The sequence below is a fragment of the Chrysochloris asiatica genome, unplaced genomic scaffold (genome assembly GCF_000296735.1).
Source record: "Chrysochloris asiatica unplaced genomic scaffold, ChrAsi1.0 scaffold00005, whole genome shotgun sequence".
Lineage (NCBI taxonomy): Eukaryota > Metazoa > Chordata > Mammalia > Afrosoricida > Chrysochloridae > Chrysochloris > Chrysochloris asiatica.
In genome coordinates this window covers 9904413-9929256 of record NW_006408523.1, presented here as the reverse complement: position 1 = coordinate 9929256, position 24844 = coordinate 9904413, and the positions used below count along the sequence as shown (strand labels likewise).

At 41.9% G+C, this 24844-nt stretch overlaps 2 protein-coding genes across 2 annotated transcripts; one reads left to right on the top strand and one right to left on the bottom strand.

Annotated features, from left to right (window-relative positions):
• Positions 1-1741: 1741 nt before the first annotated feature.
• Positions 1742-23117, bottom strand: SKA3 (spindle and kinetochore associated complex subunit 3). Its single transcript, XM_006832053.1, has 9 exons — positions 23015-23117; positions 15554-15615; positions 14450-14615; positions 11258-11645; positions 6155-6240; positions 5038-5123; positions 2617-2820; positions 1894-2024; positions 1742-1802 (listed from the first exon to the last, which is right to left on the bottom strand). Exons 1-9 carry the CDS (start codon positions 23115-23117, stop codon positions 1742-1744), a joined length of 1287 nt encoding a protein of 428 aa, XP_006832116.1.
• A 454-nt stretch (positions 23118-23571) lies between these two features.
• MRPL57 (mitochondrial ribosomal protein L57) lies at positions 23572-23880 on the top strand. The gene has a single exon (XM_006831961.1). The coding sequence runs from the start codon at positions 23572-23574 to the stop codon at positions 23878-23880; it is 309 nt and encodes a 102-aa protein (XP_006832024.1).
• Positions 23881-24844: the final 964 nt, after the last annotated feature.

Sequence of the window (24844 nt, the reverse complement as noted above, 5' to 3'; positions counted from 1 at the left end):
TGTTGTTATGTGCCATGGAGTCGGTTCCGGCTCATAGCGACCCTGTACAGGGTTTCTGAGGCTATAAATCTTTACGGGAGCAGAACGCCTCATCTTTCTCCCGCGGTAAGTCCCCCAGACAGAGCCAGCTCTGAAGCACCGGCTCCATCATTTCTTCTCCAATTTTACCCGGTCTCCACATGAAGGCAGCTCCTTATTTTCCCACTGTCTGAAATTTGAAAAGTTCTCCAACAAGCACTTTCATGAACTTCTTTCCATTCTCTGGTAGTCCACAACTTACAACGGGGCTCTGTTGCTATGACTCCATTTTAAGCTGGTTCTGACGTCATTCGAGTACCTGTTTTTGTTTTTCTTTTTGCTGTTTAAGGTTTTATTGCTGCCTTTAATTATCAGTATCTTTATAAATTAGAAGTTTGTCTTTGGGAGTTGGCATACAAATGATAACATTAGTAGATAACTAATGATAAGATACAAAATGGATGAATGGTTGTAGGTACAGTCCGCCATAACTAAAAATGTCCTAAGCTGGGCACTGTCTGTAAACTGAACTCAGAAGGTACCTTCGGCTTGATCTAAAGGGAACTTTGAAGCTCTCCGGGGCCTTTCAAGGTGTACCATCTCTCACTTCCTTTGCCCAGGTGATGGTAACCTAGTTCGAGGGGGGTCAGTGAGAGTTCTTCCCTGTGATTTCAGAATTTGGGACCAGTGAGAGTGAGGTGCCGTGTCTGTTGGGCAGTTAAGCTGAAGGGTTAAACCTGGACAATGACAGCAGTATGTGATGGAAGGAGTTGATTTGAGACAAAATTAATGCACAGAACAAAGCTGAGAGGAAAAAAGAAAAACTGTTCTATCTTAACAGCATGTGAGCCCTTGGTTCCGATAGTGTGAGCTCTACCACACACAGGTGGTTTAGGGTTAGCGAGGTCTGTAAAGGCCTCAGTTTTCCCACATTAGTTTAAGCTGTGTTTCTGTCACTTGCAAACAATGATCAGTAAGAGTACCGCTGAAATACAAGGTGTATAAGACGTGACCCAGTCAGGAGAGGAGAAGGCCACAGCAAGAATGTAAGAGAGCACAGTGTGACAAATTTCCCCACTTGACTTTCAAGACACAAACATAAAAGAGGGTCATCTTTACATTGTTGTTGTTGTTGTTATGTGCCATGGAGTCGGTTCTGGCTCTCTCTGCATAAGATCAGGCTTGACTTTATTTGCATAGCAAACAACATGTGAAATTTTTAAATTATTTGATCTGCTTCCTGATTTATTTAAACCATTTTTAGATTAAAAGCAAGGTAAATTTGAAATCACAAAACAGTGATCGTCTTCAAAGGTTGAATGACCGGAGTATGTTTTAACAAGATCAGGGTTAAACCAAATCAAAATGTGACAGAATGTTATGACATTAAATGTCCATTGTCTTCTTAAAATGGGTTGATTTTAATAAGGAAGAAGAATGTGAGTAACAAAAATAAGTCCATCTCTGCTTTCATTTCCTCTTCCTCAGTTTCTATAATGGATGAATGCACTAGGATTTCTGCAAAGAGAAACAAGTACACATCAATACACTTAAGTTTACCTAAAGGCTGCCAACAAAACAAACGACACAGAAGGCGCAGTCGCTCTGTATGAGGGCACTGCACAAAGTTGGTAGAAAAATGGAACGGAAACAATGGGATTTTTCCATAAGCTTTTTGAAGGCCTCTCAAGTTTTTAAACTTCTAAAACACTTGTGACTAGATTCAGAAGGTCATGGAACTGATAAATTGGGAGTCTGATATACAAGGATCAAACATGTTATATCTATAAGAAGTTAAGATAGGCTCTGAAGCTGAAAATGAAACTCTCCGTGGCAATTAATAACACCCACGATTGTTAGCACGCGGACACTCACCTTCCTCCGTTTTCCTTGTTGCAAACATCTTGAGTGTTCTGTCCTTCATGTTTAGTGACACAGACTTTTCGGGTCGGCACTGCTTTAATGGCTACTGGAGTAGCCAGATTTGAGTTGTATTTTGACAAAATCTAAAACAAAAAGCAAATTCCTTTTATCCAAATTATAATAACAATGTAAATCTGGATGGTGTTTAAAAAAAACACAAAACACACAAGGTCAAGGAAGAACTGACAATACAGATTATTTACAACACTAAGAAGTTTGGGGGAAGTGCAATGGCTCTGCATGGTAAGCATTGGACTGTGAACCACAAGGTGGGTGCTTTGAGTCCACCAGCTGCTGCTCTGGGGAAAAAGAAGAGGTTTTCTGAAATCCTAAATACAGGGTCATAAGTCGGAACTCACTCAATGGCATTTAACAACATACACAGAAAAGGCCCCCTTTTCACCTAGTTTTCCTATATAACTCCCAGGAAAGTACAATATGACACAATAGTCTGTTTATCTCAGAAAAGCCTTAGCCATGTCATCTTAGGAAGGCCTACCAGAGCCCAGAATTCAGATTTCCTTGAGACCCAAATCACCACATTCATCAGATGGTAAGTAAGACTGCTTACATGCAGTTTCAGCTCTTTAACATAAATACCTAATTTTTAAAACAATGTATCAGGAAAGAAAAAAAAAAAAGAAAGAAAGACGGAAAACCGCCTGGAACAACCACCTGGAGAACATCTTCTGGAATGGTCGTCACTTCTGGGGGTGTAGGTGTTCTGAGCAGATTCTCGTAGGAAGAAATCTTAGGAGAAGAGGGATCCACTAGGTTTTCAAAGCATTCTTGTGAACTGAGAGCTACTGAAGGACAATCTTTTCTGTCTAAATCATTCGTTGAACTCTTTGTTTGTAGTAATGGATGATACGTGGGTATCTATTAAATAAAAATAAGTCATTATTTAAGGTAGTATAAAATACACGGGTGAATAAAAATATAGTTGATCCTAGAGCAACATGGACTAGATCTACTGATCGCACCTGTCGCTGCTGTGGGTGCTCAAGTGTTGTAAGCACACCCCTAAAATCCCGTGATGCTCGTCATTCCAGACAGAGCGTACACCCCCAACCCAGGGTTACAGGGTCAACTGTTGAGGTCTCTAAGTAGGCCCCAAAATGACACCACTCACTTCCCAGAGTCTTTAAAGAAATGAGGCCACCACACTAAACTGTCACCGCTTGGATGAGCAAGTGGAAGGTGCACTGAACATGGAGTTCAGTCCCAATCAATTTGCCATCAAGTCACTCCGTCTGCTGGGAGTCAGAGTGAATCCAGAGGGCGAGGTGAGGAATGTCAGAGCAGGAGTGGACAGTTATAAACAGCAAGCAGGTGACCTGACACTTCAATTGATAATAGCACACTCCTTGCCTATAGCTTGTTGTACGTGTAGTAGCCAGTAGTGAATAATTACTATCAGGACTGACCGTGAAGGTTGGAAATGTAAAGGTAGACGTTTTGTAGCAAAAGGAGGGGAGTGATTAACTTTTCAGTCTAGGAGGTCCCTAGGACCATCAAAGGAGAAGAGAGGAGAGCGGGACCCTACCAGAGAAGCAGTGATGCCAGAGATGGAGGCAGAGACAATGACATGGTGAGGTGGAGCGGCTGGGGACTTTAGACCCAGAGAGGGAGAGGGGCTGTGTGCTGACAACCAGGGGCAGGTTTGTGGGGTATTCCCTTTGGTTGTTTAATGATGCATGCAGGGGATTGTAACCATGGCAATGAAATGATATACGATAGGATGAATGTAAAGCTAATGTTCTCCCATGTAAACTATCACATAATTCACAATAAAACATTAAAAAAAAAAATTCCATGTAACAAATCGTCATTTTACTTCTCAGGTGCTTTAGTCAGATTTCAAATGCTTGAAAGGTCCGTGTGGCCAGTGGCTTCCACACTGGGGAGCAGCTGAGAGGCATGTTCACCAGTGGACAGTCTGCTCTACAGCTGTCAGACGTGTTCACACTGACTCGGAGAAGGGTAAAGGGCTGACAGGCATGCTGCTCACTGGGGACTAACGCACAAAAACCACCATTACATCTATCATCCGAGATAACCATTCTCCCATGTTTTTACCCACGTGTCCTTTTTCCTTAAAATGTGTACCACCGTATGTGTATATGACCAGATACATACACACATATACAGATATATCACACATATACATTTCACTCATATAAGCATAAAATTGGATTGATACTACTAAGTTTTACCTACTGCAGTTGAAAAACAAAACAATGAGCATTTTTCTATACTATTAAATGAAGAAAAAACAGTCTTTTATATACTTTCAACACAAATGATAGTTATATAATACACTAGATCATATGGTTATACCTTAATGTATTTCCTGGCACTGCAGGTTAATGTGCTGAATTGAAAGGATGGTTTGAACTGCAAGGTTGGTGCTTCAAGCTTACCAGCTGCTATATAGGATGGCTATGAGTTGAAACTGACTTGACATGTAACACCACCACTCATTTGACAGAATCCTGATGTAGTGTTGTAGGATGAGCACTGGACTACAAACCATGAGGTTAGTGGTTCAAGCCCACCAGCAACTCCTCAGAAAGCCTACACAAGGTCACTATGAGATGGAACCGACTTGATGGCTCTTAACAACATCACTTGACATTCAGATTAATGCTAATGTCTTGCTCTTATAAATAAATAATGCTGTTTAATAAAACTTCACTGGACACAAATCTTTGTCCCAATTTACTTCAGAATTTCTGACATGGTTAGTGTGTGCTGGTTCCGACTCATAGCAGCTCTATAGAACAAAGCAGAACTTCCCTGTAGGTTATGGGAGAAGACCGTTTCTTCTCTCAAGGAGCAGGTGGTGGGTTTGAACCACTGGTCTTTCGGTTAGCCACTAAGTTCATAACCTTTCCACCACCAGGGCTCCTTTGCAACATGGTTATAGGATGTGAAAACAGTTTTAAAACCACTGCTCTGTTTTACTTAATTATTAGCTCCAGAAATTATGCTCAAAATATCATCTGTTCTGAGCAGATGGTTTCAGAGTTTGCAAGTAGTACTGTTGCTAAGTCAGGAGGAGAAAGATTCAAGTGTTGTTTTATGGAAATTTACCAAAGCTGTACTGTCAATTGTAGAAGGGATCTTCAAGCCAGGGGTGCAGAACGTTGGTGCCAAGGGTGAATTTGTACACGCAGCATCTAGAAGACATATGACAGGGCATGAAAATAAAGCTGAAATAAAGATTTGTTATAAGCTTTGCTAATATAATTTGCATGCTTTATTTTGAATAATTACGTTTGATTGGGGAGAAAAGACTAAAACTTGTCACTATTAACATATGTAAGTATGACTGGAGTCCTGATGCAGCACTGTAGGTAGGATAAGCACTGGACTGCTAACTGCAAGTTTAGCAGTTTAAACCCACCAGCTGCTCCTTGGAAACCCTATATAGGGTAGCAATGAGTAAGAACTGACTCACCAGTAAGTATTATTAGCACCAACATTAAAACTCATTGCTGTGGAGTCAAATTCGACTTCCAGCAATCCTACAGGACACAGCAGAGCTGCCCCACTGGGTTTCCGAGACTCTAAGTCTTGAGGGGAATGACAGTGTCACCTTTTGCCTGCAGGGTGGCTGATGGGTTTGAACCCCGACCTTGAAGTTAGTGGCCTGGTGCTGGCTCCTCAGCACCAACACTAGCACTATAAAAGTTCAGCAAAGTTGCAAGGTACAAGATCAGTATGCAAACCTGAATACTTCATACACACGAGCAATCATCAACAATACAATTTGGAAAAAGGTTCCATTTATCACAATAAGATATTTACAAAAGAAGATACCTACAAAAAAATTTACTAAACAGTCTGCAGCATATTACTGAAAAACATCATCAAACTTCTGAAGAAAAAGAAAGAAGGAGGAAGACTAGAAGAGGCGGTCACTTATCTACAAAATATCAGGATGTACTCAGAAGCTGTGTTTTCACAGAGTGTAGGTCACTGGCCAGGGATTCAAAAGCACACCATTTTATTTTCACATATAATGCATCCATGTAAATAATGTGTCCACTCAGATAAGGTACATACAGTTCTTAGGAAACTAACACATGAGGGGGTGCGACAAAGTTTGCAAATAAAAAGCAAAAACCAGTATTGTGCATACTATAAGAATGTCTAAGGGGAAAGAAACATTTTCAGAGCTGAGAGGTAGCTGGATTTTCACACTTACCATTTTTTCCCAATTGCTGGGTCATGAGGCCAGGGGAGGCGAAGAAGCCATCACTGGCTGTTGGTTCTGATTCCACAGCTTCTCCACTGGCATGATTCATATGGGAATAATTGTAAGGCAAACAAGTTACAACTAATCCCCAAGAAAAATGTAATCTTATTGTATACTGTCAACAAGTCTAAATGATCATTAAAATCTGTTTTATAGAACAGAAGTCCCAAGGAACAAATCTTAAAAAAAAAAAAAAAAAAAAAAACCCCCATGACTCCAAAGGGATTAAGAATGGAAGGTCTCCGAAAGTGATTTAAAGGAAAACTGTAAATTCACTTATGACTATAAATACAGAACCTGCCGAGATCAAGCCTTCAAAAGCATACAGAGGAATCTGACAAACTGTATGCAGATAAGATAAAGAATTTGGAATTTTCTAAGACTAAAAAGGAATCCTGGTGTGGCTCTGTGGGTTAATGCGTCAGACTGCAAAGTCGTTTGAACTACAAGGTCGGCAGTTCAAGTTCACCAGCTGTACCTCGGAAAGCCTATACAGGGTCACTATGGGTCAGAATCGAGTCCACGGCACTTAACAACAAGACCAAAAAGGCTCTTCCTGTCATCTTAATGAAGCTATCCTAAACAATGAACTTCTCTCTCTGAAATCCATTCATAAACAGGAGTATTGCTGGATACTACAGGATAGGTAAAGACTGATTCTCACTTAGAAGATCTCCAGTTTTAAATAAGGACACTGAACAATGCAGTCCTTAACATCCTATATTAACATTTTTTAAAAAGTGAGTATGAAATACATCACACATGTCAAAGAATGTATATGTAGTGTGAAAAGTTTTAAGATAAGAAAATGACCATCTATTTAGGCTCTACCACACTTATGAAGAAGTCCTGGTGTGGCACTGTAGGATAAGCACTTGACCATACGGTAGGTTTGAACCACAAGGGTGGTGATTCAAACTCACCAGTCGCTCCTTGGAAACGCTATATGGACTCACTACGAGTCAAACGGACTCAGCAAACTGACTCAGCGGCACGTACCACCAGTACTTGTGTCGTCCTCTGTGGAACTTTACCAACGTCCCTCTCTCACAGAAGGGTAATCCATACCCCAGATTTGCCGGGTAGTTTAATACTTACCTATGTAATCTTTGTTGTGGTTAAAGTGCCAGTCAAATCGGTTCAGACACAAAGCTACACTTTATAGGTTTCCTGTGAAGCAGCTAGTCGATATGAACCACAGACTTTATGGTTAGCAGTCCAGTATAGACCCTACAGCACCACACTAGGACCCTTACGTACTTTTAAATAACTGATGTGTTTACATGTTTTAAATTTCATATACATGAAATAATAAGTGTTATAAAAGGACGCTTCAAAAAGTTCATGGAAGAATGAAATTCTAATAGGTAATAGAATTTTCCCACAAACTTAAATTTCATAAAGGCTTTTCTATAAACTGCCCATCTGTTCTACAGACTGCTCTACTGCCCACCGGCATTACTGACATTTCTTTGCCAGCTCCGCATCAACATTGAGTATTGCCTGTCGCTTTTGATACTGGTTTTTTTGTTTTAAGTTTTTATTGTGAACTGATAGTTACATGGGAGAATATCGATTTTACACTCATCATTTCGTTGCAATGATTACAATCTCTGAGCATCATCATTCAACAATACTTGCTTCCATTCCGTTTTTCCTTTTTTGGGGGGGTAGAGGAGGGGAGATGTACACAAAAACACTCAGGAATATATAATAATTTTAACAACCAAAGGGCACATTCTGCAAGCCTGCCTCCTGGCCGCCAGCACTCAGTCCCTCTTTTTCCATGAGTCTAGAGTCCTCAGCTAAGGAGCTCTGGTAGCGTAGTGGTTACGAATCGGGCTGCGAACCTTAAGGTCAGCAGTTCGAAACTACCAGCCGCTCCGCGGGAGAAAGATGAGGCTTTCTACTCCCGTAAGGATTTACACCCTCGGAAACCCTGTACAGGGTCGCTCTGGGTCGGACCCGACTCGACGGCACTTAACAACAACAACAAGAGTCCTCAGCTACTCCCTCTCTCCATGTCCTCATCTCTGCCTCCATTTCTGGTGTCAATGCTTCTCTGAATAGGGTCCCGCATTCTGCTTGTGCTCTTCTCCCCTGATGGTCTTAGAGTCCTCTGTTTCTGGACTGTAAAATTAACTAATCCCGTTTTTGTTACAAAACTTCTACCTTTACAGTTGTGACAGTCACAATTAGTCATGATAACAATTACTAACTATTGAATCATAAGAATCTTATTCCCATCTCTTTTCACCAGACCCATCTAAACAAGATAAAAACTATTCAGTGCGGATTCTATCTTCCCCGGCACACTCCTAAACTTCCTCTTGAGAACTTGTAAGCCAGTCACTTTGTGCTTTTATTGCCCCCTCATTTTAGGTAGCCAATGTCTAAGTTGCCCGTCCCTATCTACCCTGTGTACAGAGGGGATAGCATTGATACTTGATGTAAAGACTCCTTCACTCTCTGTTAGTACTTTGAGCTACTACATCCATAAGTACAGGTCAAGTTCATCAAATTACAGCAATCTGCACTCGTTTCCTTTATAAAAAATTGTTTTTTATCTTCCTCTAGCCAAGTTCTGATTATCAAGCCATCAAGATTAGGTCAAATGGGTAGTATCTGCAAGTTTGGGTGTTCTTGTGCCTCTCCCCTCACTTCATATAAACAGCCTTTCTCTTTCCATGAGTCCAGAGTCCTCCGCTGCTCCCTCTCTCCATGTTCTCATCTCTGATTCCATTCTCTGGTGTCACTGCTTCTCTGGAGAGGGTCCCACGTTCCGTTCATGCTCTTCTCTCTCGATGGTCCTAAGGTCCTCTGTTTCTGAACTGATTAATGACTCCGCCGTTTTTGTTATAAAATGTCTACTCGATACTGTTTTAATATTAATGTTGTTGTTGTTTAGTGCTGTGGAGTTGGTTCTGACTCATAGGAACTCTGCATAGGGTTTCTGAAGAGCAGCTGGTGGGTTTGAATCGCCAAACTTGTGGCTCACAGTGCAGTATTTATCCTACAGCACCACACCCTATTACTAAGCCCATTCAAACCTGCAAGTTGAACAACTGAATCTGGAGAGGTAAAAAATCGAATCTTTTATTTCAATGTATTACTTAAGTTAAACATATAATCATATGCTTATTGGTAATTTGTTCATTTTAAAATTGGGATGTTTGTCTTTCATTAACTGAAAAATGAGTTTTAAAGACATAAAACACCAAATCTGAAATGATTTACTGTCAATCTGATGCAAGACCATTAAATGCCTTTCTTGCTTAAAAAGAAAATGTATTGTGTATATTACATATATATGTGTAAATACACACACATTTGTTTTATCACAGTATAAATACTTTTCCTGCTTTGTCCTTTTATTTCACGGTTTCAAGTTTTATAGCTGAAGTTATCTGTTTGAATTTACTATGATTTCTGGTTTTGATGCCATGCCACAATTTAACTCATTCTCTGATGTTAGATATTTGTTATTTCTGTGGCCTTGTGGGATAATGCACTGGACTGCAAAGTCGGTTTGAACTGCAAGGTCGGCAGTTCAAGCTCACCAGGCACTATTTGGAAACCCTATACAGGGCCGTTATGAGTCGAAACCATTTGCTTCAGCAAATTCCTTCAGATAAGCCCCTAGACCCCGAGCCAAGAACTTAGCATATATAAACTAGCAGCCATTTCCCTACGCCCTGGCAGGCCTGGGAGAATTCATTGTCTCCTGCCATCTGTTGTGCCAATAAAATTCTCTAAATTGGACATTATAGTGGTCATCATCCTTCTTTGAGACTTGAACCTGTAACAAAACTACCAGCTGTTCCACGGGAAACCCTATACAGGGTCGCTATGAGTTGGAATCAACTCCACGGCACACCACCACCACCACCACCACACATTATAGGAGTTCTGGTGTGGTGCTGTAGGTTAATGTGCTAGATTGCAAGGTCAGTTTGAACTGCAAAGTCAGAGGTTCAAGCTTACTAGCTCAGCTCCTCAGAAACAATATACAGGGTTGTTATGAGTTGAAATAGACTCAATGGTACTTAACAATACATTACAGTATTTGCTTATATCTTTATAAATAAATCAATTAATTCCTAATTTTGTCATTTGTATTTGTCTAATCAATAACTAGAGACCTGGTATGGCACTGCAGGATAATGCGGTGGACCAAAAGGTCAGTTTGAACTGCAAAGTCGGCAGTTCAAGCTCACCAGCTGCTCCTTGGAAACCCTCTACAGGGTCACAGGAGTCAGAACTGACTTGAAGGCACTTAACAACAACAACAATAAATAAGAGCTAGTTTTCAGGTTTAGCTACTCTTCTAAAAATCTTTTATGATATTTTATGTTTAGTGTTTCCTTCCTTGTATTACTCTCAGAATTGTGGTGTTTTGTTTTGTTTAGTTTTTGAGTTGACATTTATTTTCCTTCTTTAACAATGAAAGATGTTAACAATATGGCAATATCTTTAGGCATTACTTGGTTACTGTGGTACATAGTAGTTTCATTTATGGTTTTTTTTTAACTCTTACGGTCTTAAGAACTTTCCAAGTTCAGCACCCCCAAAACCTTTAGACTCACCACTGGCCTTTAAACTCACATTAATATACCTGACCTTAAAAGGCAAATCAAAATGTCAGTGGCGACTCAAAATGAACGTGTGTAAAGTAAACATCTGACTCAGCTGCAGGTACGCCAGTAATGAGAGCTGTCTGCCCCAGCATCATCTCGGGTAAGCACACTTCCCATGTCTCCAGTCCAAGTCCAGGGCAAGTCCTGACTAATGTTACATCCTCTGCTCCATCCCTACAAATGTCATTGTTTTCAGGCCTTTATCACTCTGGCTCCTATGCCAAAGAAACTACTCACACTTGGCTCGTATAATTTTTGTTTCAGGAAATATTTTAAAACCTTTTACACAAAGATAGACACTTAAACATATTTTGTTGGGAAAAATCCATCAATGCACAGTATTTAGAAATTAAAATATATGTGACTTTTCTATGAGGAATCATAAAGAAAATGTATCCTTAAGAAAACGGCTTACCTTTTACTACCTTTAAGCCCCATTGTGTAGTCTTCATTTAAATACGTGTACTCAGAGATACCGAAGTGCTCTAATTTAGGAGTCATGCACTCAAAATCATCCATCTTTAGCGCACACTTAGGAGTCTTTAGTGTTTTTGTTGGCGATGGTTTGGTGGGTGGGGTTAAAATGACTGGCTCTTCCTTACGGTTATTTATTTCTCGTGGATTGGGCACAACTTGGGCTATCATGTACCGCTCAAGCCCAAAGTCTGAAAGCTGTGGACTGCGTGGAGGGACCTCAGAGACAGAACTGCTTACAACAGGATTCTCTGACACATCACACTTTCCATCAGGTGCTTGCATCTCACAGGTAGCCAATTTTGGTTTAATGATTTCATGCTCAGGCACTAGAAAGCAAAAATCAAAGAGAAAACATTCTGATCAAACATCTAAACACAAAAGCTCATGTACTTAAATCCATTAAAACAAACAAAAAAATGCACCATTTGAAATTTCCCAAATTAGTAAAAGTCTGATTCTCTCCTTAGCCTCTAAATATTTTATTTCACTTGTCCACTAGGTAAAGCTGACATGCACCTTGCTCACCCATATCCTATGTTGATGATACAGTCAATGGCGTGGAGGTAAACAACAACAACAAAAGGTGTCAAAAGATGAGAAATCAGTACCCTGAAACTGAAACACAAGTCCAGTCTCCTTACTTCCTCCAAGTTAGTGCCATTTACAATAGTCCTTCTTGATTTCATGTAGATAACACAGATTACAGCGTGGTGCTGACTTTGTTGGCGTAGTGGGCTAAGTGTTAGGCTGCTAACCCAAACCCCCCAGAAAGATGAGGCTGTTTGCTCCCATAAAGACTTGACAGTCTCAGAAATCCTAAGGAGCAGTTTCTACTCTGACGTACTGGCTCACTGTGAGTCAGAGCCAATTCGATGGCAGTGGCTTTGGTTTTTGGTGGTTTTTATAATAATTCTATTTTAGATTATCATCTTTCAGATGGCTACGAAGAAAGGGAAAACTGCTGTGTACGATGATAAGTTTTAATCCTAAATTTAGTCTGGAACCATTGATAGTAAAAGGCTGGTTGAGAAATAGGATAGGAGCACATGTGAAAGATGTGTAGTGTCATAACCCTTGTTGTTGTTAGGTGCTGTAGAATCAGTTCTGACTCATAACCACTCAGTACAGGGTGTCCAAGGAGCATCTGTTGAGTTTGAACCACTGACCTTGTAGTCCTGTGCTTATCCTATAGCGTCAAACCAGGACACCTTCTAACCATTAATAGGTTTTATATTTTGATACCATGGTTTTGGGCCCTTAGAAAAGCTATTTATTCACTAAATTGTGTTTTGGCATTGTGCTTTCTAGTTATTTTGAGGATGCTGCAAAAGCTATCAAAACCCTACTACTGTATTTATCACAGAAGTGCCACTAATGAAATAAATAAAATCATCACCATTACCTAGTCTCCTTTATCCATCACCATTTAAAGAAAACCAAAACCTCACCATCAATTGACTCTGGCTCATGGCAGCCCTGGGCAGTACAGAGGGGAACAGATCCATGTCTTTCTTGGCTGTGATCTTTGACCACCAGGTGTAGTCTTCCAGGGTACTGCTGGGCGGTTGAAACATGTGTGCCACCTAGGGCGCTTTACTACCCTATTGTGGTTCCTGTGTACAGTCTAATCAGTCCTGATTCATAGCACCCCCTACAGGACAGGGTGGAACTGCCACCTTTATGGGAGCAGAACACCAAGTCTTCATTCCCACGGAGCAGCTTGCGAGGCAGGGAAGAATCATCATCTCAGTTTCATGAGTGAGGAAGCAACATAGAGAACTTATCCACGGCCACACAGCAGTGAACGACGTAATGCCTTTCACCAGAGCCAACTGCTCTCTCTGTATTCTACCATGTGGACTACTTGATTATGGTCTTAATAACATTTTATTTAAGAACCGAGATCATTCTCAGAGTAGACATGAAGACACGGAAGCACACTGAAACTAGCCCTTCGTCACCGTGAGCAGTCAAGACAGTAGTTAACTGTGAGGGGGTGCTATATACCAGCCCTGCTCTTAAGCAAATTCTCTTATTTACTCTTTCCACAAACTCACGACATAGAGACTAGTAAACGTCCTTACTGTACAGATGAGAAACTCAGGCACAAGGTTAACTAACTTTCCAAAGAGAATACAGCTAGTAAATGGTGGGATAGAGATTTGGGTTCAGGCAGTTTGATGTCATCCTCAATACCACTGTGCATACTGCCTGCCTGTCATTGTGTTGTTGTTGTTATGTGCTGTCGAGTCAGTTCCAACCCATAACGACCCTGAACAGGGTTTCTGAAATCTTTACAGGAGCAGAAAGCCTCATCTTTCTCCCACGGAACAGCCAGTAGTTCCGAACTGCTGACCTTGTGGTTCGCAGACCGATTCATAACCACTACACTACCAGAGTGCCTGTCATTAGAACTTGAGAATTAAAAAGGACTACATGAAAAAAAAAAAAAAAAAGGACTACATAGATAAAATTATATAGCCAAAATCTCTTCCTACAAGAGGAACCTGAGAATAAAAAAAGTAACTGAGCATGCCCAGATCACACAGCTAGTTAGGAGCTGGTGGTTGGCTGCCAGTGAGGTGGGCCCAACAGAATGATCCAGCGAAGAGCGGAAGGAAACACAGCCCGGTCCTGCGCCATCCCTCTGATCAACGGCAGTTTGGACTGGAAACTACAATTTACCTTTGTACTCATCTCCTAAACAAACCAAAAAAATCCAAACCCACTACCGTTCAGTTGATTCCCACTCATAGCGACCCTATAGGATGAATGGGATGGCTGTGGGGTTTCCTAGACTGCAAACCCTTATGGGAGCACACTGCCTCCTCTTTCTCTGTGGAGTGGCTGTGGGTACCGTTAGCACTGAACAGCTAATCCACAGAACCTCCAGGGCACATGTGTCTCCTAAAGAGCTCACAGGAGTCTCCCATCTAGTTGTTTCTTCTCATTCAGCGTTTGGATTTGATCAAGAACTAAAGAACCACCTATCAGCACTGCGTCCAGCATCCAACAAGTGCTCATCAGTGACAGTCCACGTGCTGGTATCCATAGCCAAGGTGGACTTCCTCAGGCTGACTTCTCATTTTTAATATAAAGACAAATGCTATAAAATGAAAGTGATTCTAACCTGAATTTTCCTCGGCCCGTGGACTGTATCCATACTTCTGGAAAAATTCTCTTATTTTTATAATATCCACTGAATTTCTTTTCATCAGTACTTTGGTTGCCTTCAAGAAATCAGTGCTTTCTTGACTTTGCAAGCTTGCTTTGTGAAGAAGAATATTAACATCATCCTTTTACAAGGAAAGAAAGTACATTATAATTTCTCTAACTGTTCATTGTCTACTTTGATTAATAAAAACTACACACCTTTATTTTGTAACAAATAAGTCCATAAATGTGGTGGAGCAAAGTAATGAAAACTTGTTAGACATAATCAAACATCTTGAAGGAACAAAGTAGCTGTGGACATGGGAGTGTAGGACCATGGTCTCAGGGGCCACCAGGGTCAACTAGCATAGGCAGTCCACAGACCAGGTTCTACATCCCACTTTGGTGAGTAGTGGCTGGGCTCCTAAAAGCTTATGAGCAGCCATCTAAAGTGCAACTATTGGTATCTTCCCATCTGGAGCAAAGTAGAGGGATGAAAATTAAAGTCACTTGGAAACAATTAGTCCAACGGACTAATGAGCCACACAAACATCAGTTTCCATGACTCCAAGACCAGTTCTGACTCATGACAACCCTGTATAGGATTTCCAAGGGGCAGCTGGTGGGTTTAAACCATCAACCTTGTGGTTAACAGTCCAGTGCCACACTGGTCACATACAGACTGGCAAAGACTCTGAGTTACCCTTAAGGTCTAGAAATGAACTCACCCACATGGTTCAATTTTTGCCCAAATAACAATAACCCTAAGAAGGTACACACACCTCAAAATAATCAACATGTAGCCGAAGACAAAGTTCAGAAGAGTTAGGAAAGAAAGAAAACTGGAGGCGGCAAACACAAGGAAGAAGTGGGCAAAGTGATGTTATAGATTGTGGGGATTGAAATCAGTAACATGAAACAAAATGTGTCTGAATTACTGAACAGAAAACTGATCTGCTATGCAAATCTTCAACCCATTCACAGTTATAAGTTAAAGAATGTATTTCCATAATTCCTCATTAAAACAAAACAGCCTGCACAGTACAGAAAAAATGATGAATTCATATTGTAGCAGTGATACCTTTAGAGTCCGGACTTCTGACTGCAGGTCACATAAAGTCTTCATTGCATAATCTTCTAAGTCTTCAACACGAATGTCGAATAAGCATGAGAAAAGGAACAGAATGGAAACATAATTTAACACAGTGTTTTAGAGCTGTAAAATCCTTATAGGTATTGTTTTGTAATTTATATCCCGTCCATTGCTAAGGTTACCTTGGCGGCACAGTGGTTAAAGCACTCAGTCAATGGAATCCACCAGCTATTCTGCAAGAGAAAAATCCGGTCATCTGCTCCTGGAGAGATTTACAGTCTCGGAAGCCTGACGGAGCAGCTCCACTCTGTCCTAGAGTCTCTGGGAGTGGGTTAGAGGGGACTCTGTTGCTAAGAGATAGGTTAAGGCCTTTCTTTAAAAATGTATGAGCTACAAAAGAGGGAACAAATCTTTACAGCGAGGATCATTCCCACCCCCCTCCATATACAGAGTAGACAGGGATGGGCAACTTGGACATTGGCTACCCAAAATGGGGTACTACAAAGGCAAGAAGTGACTGGCTTACAAGCTTTCAAGAGGGAACCTAGATCCAGAGGGTGCAGAAGAAGGGAGAATCTCCACTGAGTAGTATCCAATCTGTCTGGGTGGGACTGATGAAAGGAGATGGGGATAGCACTCTTGTGGTATAATAGTGAATAATTACTATCAGGACTGATTGTGAGGGTTGGAAATGTAAAGGTAGACATTTTGCAGCAAAAGGAGGGGAATGACTGACTTTTCAGTCTAGGAGCGGAGGTCCCTGGGACCATCAAGGGAGAAGAGCAGAGTGCGGGACCCTACCAAGAGAAACAGTGAAGGCAGAGTTTGAGGCAGAGATGATGAAGTGGAGAGATGGAGCAGCTGGGAACTCTAAACCCAGAGAGAGAGAGGGGCTGTGTGCTGATGACTGGGGGTGGGGGGTGGGGTGGAGGGTGTGTGAAATGGCAAGGGCAGGCAGGCTTGCGGGGTATACCATTTGGCCGGTTGATGATGCATTGTAACCATAGCAATGAAACTATATATAATAGGATGAATGTAAAACTAACATTCTCCCATGTAAACTATCACATAATTCACAATAAAACATTAAAAACCAAAAAAGTATGAGCTATAATATACATACAGAAGTATACAAATCATAAGCGTATAGCTTGGTGAGCTTTACAAAGAGACCACACCTACACCACCGCACTCAGATCAAGCAGCATCATGAGAACTCCAGAAAGTCTCTTGGAGTCTCCACTTTCCCCTCAAGAACAACCACTAGCCTGACACCATGAATTCGCTTTGCCTATTTAGTAGCTTTATTGATTGATTTATGTGCTCTCTCCTGACTAGTGTCTTTCACTCCACATTACGGCTGTGACAGTCACTGTATTCACCGACAGTCTACTTTGCACATTCTCACTACTGGACAGCATCCCACTGTGTGATCATACCAAACTCCCTTACCAGTTCTATTGTGAATAGAAGTGTATGGGGGAGTTCCATTTGTTCAACATCACTGCCAATAGTTGGTATTTTCTCTTTTTCAGTTTGGCATCCTGTAGTTGTTTTGCACTGAGATTGAATTTGCATTTCCCTGATGACTAATGAAGTTACTGACTTCATAGGCTTAAGCGCCAACATCTGAAGATCCTTTCCTTTGAAGAGCTAATTTAAGACCTCTGTCACTTTTCTACTTTGTTACCTGCCTTGTATTTGCTGAGTTGTAGGACTCTGGAAATTCTGGATATATGTCTTTTGTCAGATAGCTATATCACAATATCTCCTCTCACTCTGTTTCTTTTGATAAATGTACGTTCTTAATTTTAGTGTAGTCCTATTGATGAATTTTTCTTTCAATGCAAGTACGTTCTAGTTCCTATTTTAAAAGTATATGTGAATGAAAACACTATTATGTTTCTTCTGAAAGCTTAACTGTTCTGCCTTTGCATTCACGGGTGCAATTCATCTGAAATTGATTTCTATATATGACATAAGATCAGGATCAAGAGTCTTCTATATGGATAGCCCACTGACATGGCTCTAGTTACTAAAAAAATCATCACTATCCACTGCACTGGATTCCTGAGGTAACGCTGGTAGATCAGCACTGGATTGTGAATCACAAAGTTGGCAGTTCAAACCTATCAGCTGCTCCCTGGAAACTCTGTACAGGGTCACTATGAGTCAGAACTGACTCAATGGCACTTAACAACAACAACCCACTGCACTGTCTCCTTGATCATTAGTCAGCTGGTCAAATATATAAAGATTTCTAAAACACGCCTCCTTTAAAGACCTTCTCCTTACCCCTGTTAAAAGTCAACCAATTTCATTAGGGAAATGCAAATCAAAACCAAATGAGACACCACCTCTCACCCACTAGTATGGCTTGTTAGCTAGACAATGAGAAGAAATCCTCACATTGGACCAATAAACATCATGATAAATGGAAAAGGACTGAAATTTCAAGGATTTCATTTTAGTTGGATCCAGTGAATATTCAAGGAAGCAGCAGTCAAGAATTCAATCGATGTACTGCAATGGGCAACGCTGCTGCACAAGAAACTGACTTACAGTGTTACAGAGCAATGACGTCATTCTGAAGACTACGGTGCTCCTGAACAGTCATGGTATTTTCAATGACCTCAAATGCATACATAAGGAAGCCTGAAGAACTGATGTCTTTGGATTATGGTGGTGGCAAAGGACAAAAGAGCCCTGGTAGGGTAGTGGTTATGAGCTAGGCTGCTAGCCACAAGGCTAGCAGTTCGAATCTACCAGTTGCTCCACAGGAGAAAGATGAGGCTTTCTGCTCCTTTAAAGATTTACAGCCTTGGAAACCCTATACAGGGTCACTGTGAGTCAGAACCGACTCACACCAACACCACCACAACCATAGACAGCCAGAATGAATCAGAAATGACTTGAAGGCAGTGGATGTGCTTTTGGTTTTGGCCAGAAAAATGAACAAATCTATTTTGGAAATAGTACAGTAGAGTGTTCTTTAAAAGTGAGGATGACGAGACATCATGTCTCGTACTTTGTACATGTTATCAGGAGGGACGAGTCACTGGAGAAGGACACCTTGCTTAGTAAATTAGATGGTCAACAACAAAAAAGGAAGCTCTTTAAGGAATGGACGGACACAGTGTTGTAACAATAGGCTCCAACACAAAGAGTGATTCTGACGACGGTGCCGGTCCAGGCAGCGTTGTCTCCAATATTCAGGGCGTTACTCAGAGTCGGAACCAACTGGACAACTTTTTTACTTAACCCTCATATATTACAAAAAATGCCATTTAAACTACTTTTTTTATTTAAGGTTTTTATTGTGGATTGAGTGAAAGTTTATAGGGCAGGTCATCAGTTTTACAGTCAACAAATCATATACCTTGTTTCATTACAATGGTTATAATCCCCTCCCATGCACCATCAGTTAACAGTATTTCTCTATTCACTTTAGCTTTTTTAAAAAAACAAAAACAAAAACCCCACTCAGGCATATATAATAATTTACATCTCCTAAGGGCACATTCTGCAAGTTGGCCTCTTGGCCACCAGCTCTTAGTCCCTTCTCTTCCCATGAATCTAGAGTCGTCAGCCGCTCCCCCTCTCCATGCCCCCATCTCTGCCTCCATCTCTGGTGTCGCTGCTTCTCTGGATAAGGTCCTGCATTCTGCTTGTGCTCTTCTCCCTTGATGGTCCTAGGGTCCTCTGTTTCTGGACTGTAAGATTAACCACTCCCATGTTTTTGTTACAAAACTTCTACCTTTACAGTTGTTGACAGTCGCAATTAGTCATGATAACAATTACTCACTATTGAATCACAAGAATCTTATCCCCATCTCTTTTCACCAGACCCATCTAGACAAAATGAAAGCTATTCAGTGGGGACTCTTTTTAATCCACACACTATTAAACGAAACTCCCCCTTGAAACCTTGTTGCCAGTTGTACCTTTATCAACCCCCTCATTTTAGGTAGCCAGTGTCTAAATTGCCCGTCCCTATTTACCCTGTGTACAGAGGGGATAGCATTGATACTTGATGTGAAGACTCCTTCCCACTCTGTTGGTATTTAGAGTTACAACCCCATGAGTATAGGTCAGGTTCATCAAATTGTAGCAATTTACCCTTGTTTCCTTTATACAAAAAAAAAAAAAAATTTTTTTTTTGAGTGTAAACTTCCTCTAGTTGAGTTCCGATTATCACGCCATGGAGCGAGGTCAAATGGGTACTGTCTGCAAGTTTGGGTGTTCTTGTGCATCTCCCCTCACTTCATATCAGCTGGATGCTTCACTCTCAGCTCTAGCGCTCTGTGGCTATGTCCTTGTTCACAGGCTCAGATGACCCCAGGTCTCACCACACTTTGGACCAACCAGCCCTTCCTCTTCTCTGTCTCATCTCCAGGTCAATGGACTGTGGTTGAACTCAACCCATTTCTTCAATTCTGCCTTTCCTACTCTTCCACACACCAGTAGACCAATGGGGTCTCCAGCAAGCTTATGTGCTTGTGTGTTCCTTTTGATTTCAGTCTTACAATAGAGTTTGTCCTGAAGGAACTTGATTGCATGCCTTGATGGCTTCCTAGACAACAGCTTGCTTGTTCTTGTTGTCTTAGCCAGTCATGCTGATGTTTTTGTTTTGGGTTTTTCCTGATTATCTTTCTTTGAAGATGTATCTTCTGTTGCTCTCGCTGTTTCAGGCTGGTCTGCTTGTCCTTGCTAGTGGGAATGTCCCACCTCAGAAGGTTCTGGATGGGACTCAGGATTCCACTTAAACTCCTATACTCTGCAAAGGCTTTGCAAGAGGCCTATTTCATTGGGCAAGTTTGAGAACCCCTTTGAGGTTTCCAGTCAGCTCTAGGCTGAAGACAGGTCTACAAGTTTTCTGTAATCATGTTTCCCAACATTCCTTTCTATCCCATTCAAGTGTCTAATTTATAATAGTAGGCAAGGGAAACCAACATTCATAAGGCAGTCAAGCATCTTAGTATTATTTCCCCTCTTCAAACTATGCCCAGAGCCCTGTTGTTCCAAGATATTTAAATTACTTTAAAGTGTACAATTCAGTGACATGAACTAGATTTATCATGCTACAGAACGACTATCATAGTCTCTGGAGTCCTGGTGTGGCACTGTTGGTTAATGCTCTGGACTGCAAAAGTTAGTTTGAACCGCAAGGTTGGCAGTTCAAGCTCACCAGCAGCTTCTTGGAAATCCTATACAAGGTCGCTATGAGTCAGAACCGACTCGATGGCACTTAACAACAACAACAACTACATTTTCTAAGAGTTTACCCCACCAGAAACTTAAGCAACTGCTCCCTATTTTCCCCTCTCCCATACAAACAGTTTTGTTGTTGTTGTTAGGTGCCATCGAGTCAGTACTGACTCATAGCGAACTTACGCACAGCAAAATGAAACATTGCCCGACCCTGGGCCAACCTCACTACTGTTGCCAGGCTTGAGTCCATCAATGCTACCACTTGGCCAATCCATCTCTTTGGGGGTCTTCCTCTTTTTCTCTGACCCTCCACCTTACCAAACATGATATCCTTCTCCAGCGACTGGTCCCTCCTGACAGTATGTCTGAAGAATGAGAGACGAAGTCTGGCCATCTTGGCCTCCAAGGAGCACTCTGGCTGCGCTTCATCCAACACAGATCTGTTGGTTCTTTTGGCACCCCATGGCACTTTCAATATTCTCCTCCAACACCATAACTCAAAAGCATCAATTCTTCTATGGTCTTCCTTATTCACTGTCCCGCTTTCACATGCATATGAGGTTATTGAAAATACCTTGGCTTATTGAAAATACCAAGGTCAGGTGCACCTTAGTCCTCACGCTGACATCTTTGCTCTTCAACACTTTAAAAAGGTCTTGTGCAGCAGATTTGCCTAATGCAATACATCATTTGATTTCTTGACTGCTGCTTCCATGAGTGTTGATAGTTGATCCAAGAAGAATGAAGTCCTTGACAACATCAATCTTTTCTCCATTGATAAGAATGTTGTTTATTGGTCCAGTGGTGAGGATTTTTGTTTTCTTTACATTGAGATGTAATCCATACCGAAGTTTACAATCACAAAAATAAGCTCTATTCGATTAGACAACTAATATACTAGAAGCAGAATCAGTTTGTTTCTACAGTTTGCAATTTATCAGATTCATTACATTTCTGTAAGACTCATAACATCTGAAGTATTCTTGCGACACCTTTTTAACATCTCTAATATAAATGTTAGAGTCCTGGTGTGGCACTGTGGGTTAATGCACCAGACTGTAAAGCCATTTGAACTGCAAGGTTGGCAGTTCAAGCTCACCAACCGCTCCTAGTATACACTATCCAGGGTCGCTATGGGTCGGAACTGACTCAATGGCACTTAACAACAACTACAACATAAAGGTTGTTATTGTTGTTAATTCCAACTCACAACACCCCCTGTATAGGGTTTCCAAAGAGTACCTGACGATTTGCACCACTAATCTTGCAGTTAGAAGTCCAGTGCTTATCCTAGAGAGCCACACCAGCGCTCAATATAAAGGTTGTTGTTAAGTGCCATCAAGTCGGTTCTAACTCATAGTGACTCTGTTTCCACCCGGCAGCTGATGAGTTTGAACTGCTGGAGAAGTGTTAGCTTGTTGTGGTTTTTTAACAGGGTTGCCATGGAAGCAGCTGGTGGGTTTGAACTACCAACCTTGTGGTTGGCAGTCCAGTGCTGATCCTACAGTGCCACACCAGGAGTCCTTAGTGACAGTGAATTTTCTTTTATTTATAAAGAAAAACAGTATTGTGTGGAGTTGACAATATAGTTTACTGGCCCAAATGCAGAAGTTTACTGCAACTGTGAACCATGTGGGTAAGATTTAATCGCTAACCAGGTAAAGAACAATGCTAAATAGCTTGCATTTGAAAAGACGCTGCTTGATTTTTTTTTCACTATTTTAATTGAAATTACACATTACATTGGACTTGAAATATACTGCTATTGTGCACCGTCCACTCCATTCCAACTCATAACTGCTCATTAAGACAGAGCATAACTGCCCTGGAGGGTTTTCTGTAATCTTTCCTGGAGCCGATCACCAGGTCTATTATGCCGCCTTGAAAGCACTTCATGTAGAAATTAACAAATGCATTATAGCTCAATCTATCAACTTTATTAACACTTCTATTCAAAAGTGTGACGATTTCTCTCCATAACATAGTAACAGCTCCATTGTCATTATCTAAGGAGAGAATTCAGAAACATGACACTTGAAAGATCCTATAAACACATTTTTTAAAAGTGGCATTTGCTGTGAGGAGCAAACAGTAACTGAGCACTTTGATATATCACCCACCTCGCCCCTACCGCGTATCTCTTTCGAAGCACTTCTCGGCGCTGAAATACAGAATCACTGGTGTGGGTTTGCTTATTTGTACTGGTTTGATGTCTTTCTGACCCGCCGCCTCACTCACCGCTCTCCTCTCCGTTCAGCGCCCGTTGCAGCCGGGCCGTCTCGCTGTCCAGGGTGACGGCCAGCGACCGCAGTTTCCCGTAGAAGCTCCGGATGGGATCCATTGACGAGGCTCGAATGAAGCTTCTCTGGAGGAGGAACGCAGCCGCCGCGTTCCCTGTCCCCGGCTCCAGTGCCCGCCACTAGTTTGAATCTCACGACGCCGGAAACTACCGAGAAGACGCACACGTCCTCTTCTCGCGAGAGCCGGAGTTTTGCGCTAAACGTTCTGGCGGCCCCGAGAAGGAGGAGTACTTCCGTCGCGGTATCCGCTAGCTTCCGGCTGGACTTCCGACGTTTGCTGAGCGGACGGGTAAGTTGCGGGGCGTTAATCGGTATTTTGGGAACACACTTCTTTGCGAATCGACCGTATCTGGTTGCCCATTTCTTTTCGGACGACATTGCGCGGTCGTGGGACAAGGTCACGGGTGGCCTGAGAGCTAGGTTCTTGCCCCGGTCTTGTCGTCCCAGTGTGTCGCCGGTTCGATTCCGCTCTGACCCGTGTCCCCGACAGGTACCATGTTCCTGACTGCCCGCCTCTGCCGCAATCGTATTCCTGGAAGGATTTGGATTGGGAAACACCGGCGGCCGCGGACCGTGTCTTTCCATGCGAAGCAGAGCATGATCCGCCGCCTGGAGATCGAGGCGGAGAACCATTACTGGCTCAGCATGCCCTACCTCACCGTGGAGCAGGAGCGTGGCCACGCTGCAGCCCGCAGGGCCCAGGCCTTCGAGGCCATCAAGGCGGCCAGCACTTCCAAGTTCCCTCCGCACAGATTTGTTGCAGACCAGCTCAACCATCTCAATGTCACCAAGAAATGGTCCTGAGGCTGAGTCTCCACTCTATGGCTTTATAAATGACAAGGGCGCCCCTCTCTTAACCGGATCCCAGGAACGAGAAGACATTGGACTCACTCGAGTCCAATGTCTATTATTATTTAAATCATGTGCATAGCCGTCAGCATATAAATCACTGTACTTTAGTCCAAGAAGGTCATTGGGGGATTTCCTGTGTCACAGACAACACAGAAGATGTATTTTGGATGAAAGCTACAATAAAATTAGAAACTTTATGGTTTGGGATCTCTACTTAAAGATAAGATACTTACAATGATTATGTGAAGCATCGTGGCCTAAGTTGCTCACAGAGGAGCTCAGCCACACATACCTGCCCACTCTCTATTCCTGACTCTTACGTCTTTGCTGTAGATGAGTAGAGACCGGCTGCTTGCAAGCATTAAGGACCCCAGTAACTGTGGTCATCTATGAGGTAGAACAGAAGCACTTCATTGCTAAGTGCTGTTGAGTCAGTTACTACCCACAACCACCCTGTGTAGGTTTCTGAGGCTGTCAATTTTTGCAGAAGCAGAAAGCTTTGCATTTCTCCCCAGGAACAGCTGGTGGGCTCCAACCACCAACCTTGTGGTTCTGAGTCCAGTGCTTATCCTAGAGAGCCTCTGTGCTAGACCAATTAATTAGACCAATTAACTGGAATGCTTTATGAAGCCGCAACTAAACCAAGCAACCAAACCCCATAAGCAGCCTCACAGGTATTTTTACTGTACATGTATCTGGCAACACAACTTTTACCAGTTTAGCTCTTTACAGGTATGTGTTCCTGTCCTTGAGAATTTTCTATCACAGTTAACCTCACCCTGTCTCTAAAACAGAATTTTTTAAAAATTATTCACAATTGGAATTGTGAATATTTTTCAGTAGACATAATCCTAAAAGGATTTTCTTGGAGTATTTGACTACATGTTAAGTACTGTTATTAAGTTAGTTCCAACTC